The sequence below is a fragment of the Sprattus sprattus genome (assembly GCF_963457725.1).
Source record: "Sprattus sprattus genome assembly, chromosome: 11".
NCBI classification, from domain to species: Eukaryota; Metazoa; Chordata; class Actinopteri; order Clupeiformes; family Clupeidae; genus Sprattus; species Sprattus sprattus.
Genome location: NC_137909.1, coordinates 23,988,170 through 24,000,414, shown reverse-complemented (window position 1 = coordinate 24,000,414; position 12,245 = coordinate 23,988,170). Strand labels below are relative to the sequence as shown.

Here is a 12,245-nt window from a genome sequence, read left to right as displayed (position 1 = left end):
ACACACACACACACACACACACATACACACAAACACACACACACACACACACACACACATACACACATACACAAACACACACACACACACACACACACACACACACACACACACACATACACAAACACACACACACACATACACGTGGCTGTTTGAAAGGGAACTGTTGTGCATTCCTGATCAGGTTCACAACAAAAGAAAAACAAACAAAAAAGGAAATTAATCACAGATTTTAGCCACTTAACACCTCAAAGTACCTTGGACTTTGGATACACCCTTTTGTTTGTTTGTTTTGTTTCCAGGCTAGCAATTAAGGGAGAATTTAATCAGAGACCAAGCTTGGTGGTGGTATCGTGTAATCTTTGCTTCAATGCCGTATAAAAGCCGTTCTTTGGCCACCTGAAATAGCTGACTGATTCAAGGCCGTCCAAACTTCGGCCTGCCGATTTCTACTTCCTCACCTAACCAGACATTTCACTCATCAAAACCTTGGCTCTCATCAAATTCCAGACAGATGAGTCAGTGATATCCTGCAGACAACCCACATTCGTTATGATCACTGTGGCACTGGAAACACTCTATAGGACTCCAGCTGCGCTAATGAGCATCTATCCAGATTAGATTGAATGTGATTTTAGATCAGATCCTAGATCGCCTCACAGCCCATTCACAGGGGTAAATAGAGAGGGAGACTAGAACATGAACTTCCTAACCCCAGTAAGATGTGCTATGACGTCACGTCTAAGCCTGTGAGACTCCCCGTTAAGTTTTCCATGACAACTTCAGACAAAACACACGCAGCGTGTTCTCCTGATCATCGACCGCAGCCATGCTCTTGTAGTCACATTTCAAATGGTGGTGCTTCCACTGCCATCACCCAAAGCGTTCCTAAATCCTCAGTGATTGGCAGGACATCACAATCTACCATAGAATAGCCCTCTATATTCAGCATTTCCAGACTACAATTCCAGTGACAACTGGGCTGTGATATAGGTAGGATATAGCCAGGCTAAGTGTCAGTTGTGACAGTGGAGAGGGCAAACAGAGAGCCAAAGCAGCCAGAAACGAGATCAAACAGGAGGCGGATGCATGCATCTTAGAGAGAATATGATGTGCAGCAACAGGGAACGCAACAGGGTGCCGTTACCATCCCTCTCACCTAAACCTTCTTATTTTACTGACAAGCATGAATGCCTAATCCAGTGATGACCCTGAGGAAAGTGAGACTACCCACAATTCCACTGGATGTTCAGAGATGCTGAGCCAACCCCTGCAGTACACTGATGGAATACTATTATACTAGTATACTACTATACTATACTATACTATTAGCTATAGCCAGAACAGGGTTTGGAGAAGCACTGGGTGACACTATTACAGACTATAAACACTTATCACCACAACTTACAACAACTTACTCTCACGGTTGACTACAGGGCCCAATGGATGGCTTAATCCAACTGCCACTCATGACTGACTGACAACATTTATTATTCACACTCCAAAACCAATCAAAACCTCATACACACAGATCTTCCGACTAAGACACACACTCAACACCCCATCCTCAACGATCCATCCACCCATCATAAAACTCAAAATTCAGCCAATCAGCACTCACCGTTTAGACGCGCCCCCACCGCCACCAGGATGACAGGCATGCCCCAGTGACGCAGGAGTGGGCGGAGTCTCGGGGAATATACATTTCGCACCTGTTGGAACGCCAGCTTGTCATTGACGGAGTACTTAATGACCACAATGTCGGCCTGTTCCAGCACACTCCGCACACTCGCCCAGTCGCTGTCCAACAGATCCTGAAATAAGATAAGGGTGAGCCTCTGCGTTTGTGTGTTTGTGTGTGTGTGTGTGTGTGTGTGTTTGGGTTTAACAATCCGCTTAGTCATTATGTGCCTTGTTTCAAAGCATCGATTGCATGACATTTTGATTTGAATATCCCACACTTCTATTTGACCTCAACCCACCTCAGGCTTTCAATTGATCCCTTATTTGTTGTTTTATTTTGTTGCTGTTCAGACATTCTTAATCAATAACGCAGTTTCACATCCATCAGGAGAAGAACAGGAAAGGCAGATTCTCAGAAAGAGAAACCTTTCCAACTGTTTCTCTCAGTCTCTGTCTCTGTCTCTGTCTGTCTCTGTCTCTCTCTCTCTCTCTCTGTCTCTTATCCTCTCCTTCCTATCTCTTAGGAACATAGGAACAAACTTAAGGCCCTGCACTTGTTCAGTCTGTACCCCCCCCCCCCCCCCCCTCCTTTTCATGTGGATGCATGAAGTCCCCCACCCCTCTCCCACTGAGGGCCACTGGTTATGAAGTTCCAGCCTTCCCCCTCCACTACAACATCTCTGTGCACACCCATCCGATCCCCCTCTCACCCAGCTCGAGCAGTCCTGCACCATGACCCGGACGTCTCCAAACACACGTGACTGGTACTCCATGAAGGCAGGGTTGAGGGCATGCCGGCCCGGAAGTGTGCCATCCATGCCCCCATGTCCAGGCACAGCACTGTGGCCAAGGTAGCTCCAGAGTAGCCCCCCCTGCATCTGGGCCTGTCCAGTGACATCCTCCCCGGATCCTACCCCACCAGGGCTCTCACTGCCCAGGGCCACAATGTGAATGGACCTATGGGGAGACAGTCTCGGATTTATTCAGCAGTACTCGTGCAAGGAGTGTATACACTCCCCTACAGTATACGCTCACGTGCAGTCAGTCTCAAAAAAATCGCTCTTTTCTTTTGAATCATACGGTATATTTGGTTTCAGCGTGGCATTAACGTGCATTGACGACAGAATTCATGCACACAGGGAATCTTCAAGAAAATGTAGCGGAGGAGCAGAGGGCACACAGAAGTCTATGTGTTGACATATTACCCCATTAACTATGTCTATCACGGAGTAGATGCCCGCGTCATGTTTTGTCATTGAAGGAATGACACAGGCAATGCGAGCGTTTGATCATTTGTTAATGCAGTGAAAGACACTTAGTAGTTACATTATTTTACATTAGTTCATTTACACATTTTAGAATTATTATTTCTAATCACCATCGTCCCAAAGCTTCAATATTATGAGAGGTACATAATAGAGTTGTTAATCACAAACCCTCAAAAAGAAAATCTTCTCTCTTTTTTTTGCGCTATGGTTTAAATCAAATGAGCGCATTTACTTACATGTTCAGCCGAGCTCTGGGATGAAGAGCGCTAGGGGAGCACGTACTTCACCGGCGCAATGTGCCTTCACATCGGTCTCCGATGAGAGTCTTTTCCGCAATGAAGGTCGGGCACGATAATCCCCAGCTCTGGTCTGGCTTTCCGGGTCCACGGCAGAGTGAAAACGGCTGCAGAGTTTTTGTTTCCCTGGCAGGGATTTCCTTCACCGTTGTTCATTCATTAAACATAACAGGAGCGTCCTGTGCGCATTGACGCTGTGCACAGGCGAGGAGGAAAACACCAAACGAGGGAGGAATCAATTGATCTTTCAGTAAATACCCAAGGCACTGCGCTAATGAAAGAAGCAAGTTGACTCTCAACGCAAACAAGACTATGAAGGAATTCAACAATCACTGTCCCTTCGCAACTCATGCCACCGATTGAGCCACAGTAACTGACGTCACCGAAATAAGGCATAGAACTCCTCTGTCAGGATGGCTGAAGATGGGGAAGAAGAAATGAAAAGAAGACAGAGAAGGAGAGAGCGCGTACAGACGGGGAGAGTTGAGTCTCCGCCTGACTCAGCAAATTAAAGGACTGGGCTACAATTACCACACCACACACATCCATGTCTACCCGAATTACATTGTTGTGGTTGCGGTGCACTCAGAATAGCACCGGTGCTGTCCGTTGGGTATAGCCGCTGTATCTTTTTATCCCCGTGTACTAATCCTATTCATTCTCATTCCAAAACGCAAATGCGTAACGCATTAGCCAGCCTTCGAATAGGTTGATTCACTCTTTCGCTCTGTCTCGTTCAAAGTGCAAATGCTTTCAACTTAAAAGATACATGCAGGCTGATTCAGTTATTGAAATTAACCGTGAACAACTAAGATAATGGATATTGCGGATATTCCAGTGCATTGAGAAGATAGAAGCCGAGTTCTCAGTATTTACATGCTCGTAGCATGGCCGCAAGTGCCATAAGAGTGCTTTAACGCTGGATTATGGATTAAAGATTAGTAAATATCAGAACTCCCATGTTTAACCTAGGGTCGATCATGTGTTTCAAATGCCCCTCCGCCGTCTTGCATAAACTAATTGATTAAATAATTGACCTAAGGCTTTCCTGATAGTGGCAATTAAAAATCAATAACTCAACCAGTTTTTATTCAGAAAATGTTCAAACGGATGGGAGGAAGGGGGTCCCTTATACTGTGTACATCCATAACTACCTGCCTGCCAACATCAAGCCCTACTTAAGTCTGTGCTGTGGTGGTGCACTCCTGTAGATGGTGAATCCTTCAGGAGATGTCTTGCAGTGATTGATGTCATGAGTGTGACATGGTCACTGATCCTTTTAGGCTCACGTCCTTCTCAGCATCATAGCTCTTCACTTGGCAGGACAGTTTCTATCTAATCACACATCGACCTGAACCCTCTCCTAATCAATCTAGGTGTGCATCAGGGTTCCGTGTCAAAGCCTTACTGTTTCTCATGCAAATGTTATCATGTTGTTCATTGTCTAGGATGTCAGCCAGAACACCTTAAGGGAAGAGCAGACCCAACAAATGATCGCATTTAAAAGTATTACAGTATTGTACCAAAATTCCAGGATCATTTCAGTGGAATGTTGGATAGGTGATGCGTAGAGGTTGTATCACTTTGTAAATTGTTCTTCCATGACTCTGGAAATGCAACTTTCTCACCCCTAAAGTGAATACCTGGCACAACATCATATGATGAAAAATTATATAGTTTTTGGCCACTGCACACAAAATCTATCCATAAACCAAGTAACCACCCTTGCTGGAAGTAATATCACCGGTAAAATGTTCAATTATACTGATTAGAATGAAGTTAGAAGGATCTTATATAATTGTACACAAAGTTAAATAGATTTTAGAGGCTTACTGGGCAAATTCAAAGCCTGTCAAATCTCTATTTTAACATTTGAGACAAATTTCTGTATACATTCAATATCCAGGAGAATTTTAACCATGCAGTCTAGGACGTCTGTCTGACAGCCATTTAGTCATCTGATCAGTCTCTAACTAGCCATTACAATGTCACAGCTGTACCACTATGGAGCAGCTTAAACATCTCTATTCATCTCGTTCCAAAGTGTCGACCTTTATCTGGACTCAAAAGTGCCCATTGTCAGTTTGAGGCAAGAGCAGTGGAGCAGCGCCAAAGGAGTGACACTGACAAGCTAAAAGCGGACCCTGCTGCCTCTCTGTCTTTCCCTGTATCTCCTATACTTCCCTTTTCTTTTCCCCTTTTTTGACTTATTCACTCTCTCTCTCTCTCACTTCTCTCTCTCTATCTCTCTCGTTGTGCCTCCCACCCCTCTCTTTCTTGTCACATCTCAGTGGATGGGGACTACAGCAAAGCAGCTCTGACTGGCAGCGCGATGCCAGTTCTGGAGAAGAGTCCGTTAATCCACATCATCACTGTTCCCGTTTGGAATCCTCGGAGAGCCTTTCGGGACCAGGGCGTAGCCAGGGAGTGCTCCTCCACTAACCCCCTTTTTCAGGGACAGACACGGCTGCTAATGGGGCCCGTGGTAAGTCCCATTGCCCTGGCTGTGGCCCCCTGCTCCCATAATCTGCCCTGCAGATCCCAGATGCAGCCGAGGGTGGAAGTGGGACTCAGCTCTCCCCAATTAGCTCTCACTAAGGAGGGTTTGGATGCGGAGGGAGAGAGAGAGAGATAGAGGGAGAGAGAAAGAGAGAGAGGGAAAGATAGAGAGAGAGAGAGAGAGAGAGAGAGAGAGAGAGAGAGAGAGAGAGAGAGAGAGAGAGAGAGAGAGAGAGAGAGGGATGACTGATTCCACATCATGGTACCTACCCAGACATGCTTCAGTGAAATATATGGGCCACTGATTATGTAACTACCAGGATACGATTCATGCTCTGGAAACAATTTGAGCTAACAAGGTAAAAATTCACAAAACAGGTCGCAGAGCCTGAGGAAGCCTGTCAGTGACAAAATGGGGTTTCTCTCAGAGTGACACGAGGTGTATTTTTCCTTGTTGTGTCCCCGTTTTAATCTTCTCCCCAAGTCTCCCGGGTTTGTCTCTCCTGATAGTTTGTTCTTTCAAGGCTCTGTGCATTTATAGCAAAATACAAACAAACAAACATGTTGATTTCCAGCAGAGAATGATTAATGTTACAAAGCGTAAGTGCTCCAGGCCCTTGGTGTAAAACGTAGACACACATTTCAAGCTTCATTTAGCGCCTCTTCATGTAGACTCACTGTTTTTTCATACAGGGGTACTGAGTTCAGATAATCCTTACCATTATTAAGAGAATAATACAAAGATCAGAGTGTATGAAGGTACTAGATGGTATTTACATTTAGGTAGGTTCACAGATACATGTTAGTTATAGCAGATGTATTTGCTAACGAGACTTTATTTCTGACAGTAGATAACATTATGGGATATCCTTGATGTTTTGTACATAAAAGTCTATATTCTGACTACAGTGCAGGGTGTGAATGTCAGACTAAATAGCATGTGATTCTATTTTTAGGTCACTTTTCCCTTTGGAAAAGGGAATGTGATGGATTTGATAGATTTTGTCTGTTGTATTTGGATATCTTATGTGTCTCTTCTGTTTTTGATCGTTTATTCGACAGCTTACATTTATACATAGCTTCCACCTCTCCTACCACTTTGGCTAACTACAACGGCCAGTCCAGTGTTATGACATCAGGTTACTGCAGGTCATGTAGTCCTAAGCAACATGGCCTTATTCATGCACGAGCGCACATTTATATGCCCCCTACACAAATTCTCGGCCCAGTGAACTTTCTTCGTCCTGCTGGGCTGAGGAAAACCATTACTACAGACATTAAAGTTAATTATTTCCCACAGTGAAGAGAACAACTGGCTCTCTCGGTCGGCCAGATGAAAAAAAAAATCAGCTCGTAATATGTCCTCTTGACGGTGCGATACATCTTTGTTAGACCTATAACTTTTGTTAAATATGAAACCGTCCATGTGTACACAACGTCCCGTACAATAAAGATCTGCGGTGTTCCGCACTCCAGTTGAACAGTAAAATCCACTTCACCGAAAATGTGCCACAAAATACAAGATAAAAGTTATATCGAACATTGTCTAATCTAGTGCGCACCGAACATGCAGAGTTCAGAAGGCTACCTTACCGAGCGGGTATTAATGACTGATTGATATCATGGTACGTAGCTATGACATCATGAACAATCTATGGTACGTCATTGTTAGGCTGCTGCAGTTTAGGATACCCATTAGATCACGCAGGCCTCCGACCCATGTCACCGGGCAGGTAGATTTCCCATTATTATCATTACCCAGAAACATATTTGAGATGGTAAAAAGAAAATGTATATATAGCCCTGTATCTCAGGATGGCGAATGTTTTGTCCTTTTAACTTTTAATGTTATTGTAAAGTTGCAAAGGGCTATCCAGCTTATTTCTGATTGTCTTTTCTATGGGTTCTAAACTGACAGGCCTGCTATGCAGCGGCCATTGGGTTGGTTCTGCAGCCGTCTGCTGAAGACTTTCTCCAACAAAGGTATGGGGAGGCAGACCATTCGCCACTTTAAACGCATACGTCCAAATCAATATATACTCTATGCGCTGATATAAGGACAGTATATGCCTATCAAACCACGCCATAAAATATACATTGGATATATTACAAATACCTTAAATAAATCTTCATCCCGGCAAAGTCTCTATAATGTGGCTCAGAAGGGGCTGGGATGTTTGCAAACATTAAAAGTGTAAAAAAAAATATGGACACCTCTTTGAATAACCACCAATTGTAATTAGATTGCAATTAAATTGACAAACATTATGGGAAATGTGGGATAAATAAGTGTTACGAAGATGTGACATGAAATAATAAAAAAGGCAGGGACTAATTGGAAGCTTGGATTAATGGCCCCGTGCTGAATCATTACAGAGAATGTATGCTATTACTGAGCCAATGGTGTGCCAGGAAAAACATAAATCTTAGTACCATGTCACTGTATTAAAACCTGCAACTGTTAAAAGAAACAAAACCTAGTCATTTTATTGATCTCTTATGCATTATATATATATATAAATATAGAGTTGGTGTTTTCTTGAATTGTAGTTCGACAATATTGCCATTGTCGGTTGCTAGACTTTGGTTGTCAAACAGATGGTTTGCATTCTGATAACAAACCTTCTCTTGATGTCTCTCTCTTCAGCTCAGATATTGCAGCAAACAATCCTAGACTTGTTGGAAGAAATCAAGGACAATCTCACGGGAGACTACAGCAACCCTTCGCAGGTGACTCAATTCTGGAAATTGCCAAAACAACAATCTGTTTGACCATAGCTGTCTCCAAACAAGATTGTACAACTCTGTAATTAGACTAAATTGGTGTTTTTGGTACACTTCTTCTTAGTTTACTCAGCCGTCCCAGGTGAAACTAAATTAAGTTAATCTAAGGTTTATTTGTACATAGAGAAAGGAATACTCAATTATTTAGGAATAAGTTTGGTTGTATTTCCAAGTGCTGCTTATAGCTGTGAGTCACTTGTGTCAATAAGGGAGCAGGTCTTGCAGGTTGATTAATTAGCAGAGGACTAATTTAGAATAGAATAGAATAAGCTGTACATTCTTTACCCAGTTTTTGGCTGTTACAGACCAAATACCAACCTCCAATACAGTACAATACGCACCCCTCATACCTAAACTGGTAAGCGATTGCCTAATACAGTACAATTCGCACCCCTCATACCTAAACTGGTAAGCGATTGCCTAATACAGTACAATTCGCACCCCTCATACCTAAACTGGTAAGCGATTGCCTAATACAGTACAATACGCACCCCTCATACCTAAACTGGTAAGAGATTGCCTAATACAGTACAATACGCACCCCTTATCCCTTAATTAGTAAGAGATTTCCAACAGAATGGTGAATAGCTGAGATGTGGAGCTGCTCACAGTGAGCACTCATTGCCCCAGGTGGTTTTCACCGCCAGGTGCCTGGACATCCTTGTTCACAGCTGGCTATAATCTGGCTTTCCTCTGCTTGATGCAAACAATTATAAGTTGCTCCTGATTGCACCATAAAGGGCTGAGATGCCAATACTGGAGTTAACCATACTCAGGAACTTGATTTGTGTAAGGCCAAGGGGGCCCTGCTGCTTCAAAATGGTGAGCACCTCTAACTACAGGCTTGGCTTCAAGGCACATCAATTTTTAAGGTCCTGAAGACAGTGCCATGCAGTCACTACAGTGTGTCAGGGTGCTGTCCAGTAAAGGACTTTATCTCATGAAATCGTCTCTGACATATTTGTGATGGTCTCTATAGAGAAGGTCAGTGTGTCACAGCTTGGTCACGGCCCTGGCAAGATAAGCACGACCCCTCTGACCTAATTCCTTGTCTGACAAAAGCAATTATCTTACATGTCAGCCAGCCGTTAACATCTGCATATGCCCATCCTCAGCTACTGTAGGAACCCTCTCAGTAGGCTGCTGTCCAAGATGATTTATGTCCTGTCTAGGCTGTTGACATTAACTGCATGTCATGTCATCAAGTCAAAAGTATGACCAGTTGTTTTGTATGGCATGACAGGACATTTAAGGTCAGGAATTTTGCATGCGAAAGCACTAGCACTAGAAGTGGGTTATGGACACCATTGCCATCACCTTACCCTGCCTTGCACAATTGCCTTGCAGGAGAGCCAGTCAGGCGCATGGCTTCATGAAAGTGGCACTCTACAAACATTGGTAGCCTAATGCAGTGTCTTGTTTCCTTTTCAGGGACAATGTGTTATCAGCTATAGCTAGTCAAGATAAATAAATACGGTGATGACCAAAAACCCAAACTGGTCACATAACTCATACCATTTTCAAAAAGTAATAGTTTGAAAAAGTAATAGCAGTCAAAACAGTTACTGCAAAAAATGCCTCATAGCTTCTGCTCTGTGAATAATCCAATTCCCACTGACATATGGGGGGAAGTAACCATACCCATAAGTCCACTATGGCCTGATTCTGCATGATAAACTGTAAAATCTGAGAGCCTGTTGACAAGTGGAAGTGGCTGGATGCCAGGCTTGTGCCTTTTGTCAGGGGCATGACAGCCTATGGGTCCTACTCAGGTGGCTCGGTACAGGGCCTCCCTGAGCGGATACAGTTTATGTGTCCCCACCGCCCCCCCTTAGTGTGGTGGAGGACAACAATGAGTCACCTCTGCACCTCTGGTGGATGGAGTATAAACGGATAAACACAAGAATGTTTAATAATATTATCACTCCAAATACTCCTCTGGTGATCAGCAATGCTTTGAAATTTTTTTGTCTGGAAGTGAAGTACCACCTACTGATATTGAGTGTTTTTCTTGTCAAGTTTTTTACATGCCTTGTAGGGCGTCAGCTTGCTAGTCTTAGACTAAAAGTCCTTACTGTCGCTTTAAGCGCTGAAACCTGAGCCACAGCCACCCAGTTCAGTATCCACCCAAATTCAATCTCGGAATGTTTTCTGCCATGTGGGAGGACAACCTATTGAGGTGGCACACTGGCATATGCAATATGATTACAAAGGGGGGGAGAGACGCGATATTCTGACATTTGCCCCCAAACCCAGAGTGAGAGGTGGAGGAACAGACGACTTCTGCAGACCCGTCCACCCAGCCACATCAGGACCGTTGAGTCACAGTCACCACGGAGAACCGTAACTCTCGCCCATCCATCTCGGCTCTGGCCCTCCAACCCGAGCGTGGCGGTGAGGGACATCATGGCACAGCGGAGGTAGAAGGGGAATGCGGCTGCCGTCATCTTTGACCCCTCAGCAGGTGACAGATGCACAAGCTGTCAGCCTCAATCCAGCTCATCTCGGGAGAGAACAGTGGAGTGGTTTGAGTGTGACGTCAGATAAAATGTCAACGTGCCCTTTGAGAGTCTAGTGTCTGTCCTCTGGTGTGTGACTCGATTAATTTGTAGATGCCTGCTTAACCCACTGACGCAAATGAAGGCTATTTATTAACCAGCTTTCTCCTCCTTTCCGTTTCTTATTTTCCCCTTCTGAGTACTTTTTTAATAAGGGCGAACAGTCCTATCTTGCTAGTCTGTTAAATGGTTGTTCAGTGTTTACCCACGGCGCTATTAGGGCGACTGCAAGGGGAATGCAACTGTATTGACAGTCCCCCTGACTATTTCCGTTGACATCAGCAAAATAGAAAGCCCTCTTGCAGGCCCACTCTAGTGAGATAATTGGACATAGTAGCCAGCTATGGGAAATATGTCAGACAAATATGTGCACTGTTCATAATCACACACACCCAAGGGAGTCCCAGTCTCTTTTAACATTTCATTAAATGGTTTATAAGAGCCTACAGAGGGCTATATACATGAGTGCATAATCAAGCTTCTGGACCACGGCAGCTTCTAATGAATTCCTTTTCAGCCACTTCATAATTCAAAGTCCTCTGCAGGGCCATATTTGTTGGTTTTTATACTGGGTCTTAAAAATAAGTAAAGGAAAACATACATTTAGCGTAGAAAGCAAAGATAATGTGTAACTAAAGCTCCTGAAATACACAGGTGTAGTTAAAACTTGTGATGATTAAATGTCTTGTGATTATTTCCTTTTCACTCTGAGTACACAGATGGTTTTGCAGGTCTAAAGTTGTTCAAGCCTGCCTTGATCCACAAACATAGTAAATCACGTCACTCTCTCCAAAATGCTATGGACTAATGTGTGCACTTATTTATTAAATCATTATTTAAATGAATGTTTTTTTTTTTTACAAAGCACTGATGAACTAAAAAAATATTTGTATTACAATGTCGTATGAGAGAAGAACTACTATATAACATAGAGGAGTTACACGGCAAAGAAGGACCACTATTCTATAATTATAGCATAATTAAATAAACCTGAAAAGAAATAGACCTGACATATATCTAACTCCTGTTTGCAGTCCCAAGTACCTCTGCACTTCATGTTTTATGTAGGAAATATGTAGAACTGAGTTCTAGAGGCCAGAAAAGTTCTCTTGCGTGGGTGAAAGGTGATCTGTCTAGAGAGGTCGCTCTCCTGTGCA

At 43.6% G+C, this 12,245-nt stretch overlaps 1 protein-coding gene across 1 annotated transcript in view; it reads right to left on the bottom strand.

Moving 5' to 3' along the window:
• Window positions 1–10,977, bottom strand: part of rhobtb3 (Rho related BTB domain containing 3) — a gene marked incomplete at its 5' end in the record, with an annotated part of 25,941 nt that extends 14,964 nt beyond the window's left edge. The window contains 3 exons of the mRNA XM_080847532.1: window positions 1,622–1,814; window positions 2,394–2,640; window positions 10,913–10,977. Of these exons, the coding sequence (XP_080703658.1) occupies window positions 1,622–1,814; window positions 2,394–2,640; window positions 10,913–10,977 (505 nt within the window). The remainder of the gene's footprint in view (window positions 1–1,621; window positions 1,815–2,393; window positions 2,641–10,912) is intronic.
• Between the last annotated feature and the right edge of the window lie 1,268 nt (window positions 10,978–12,245).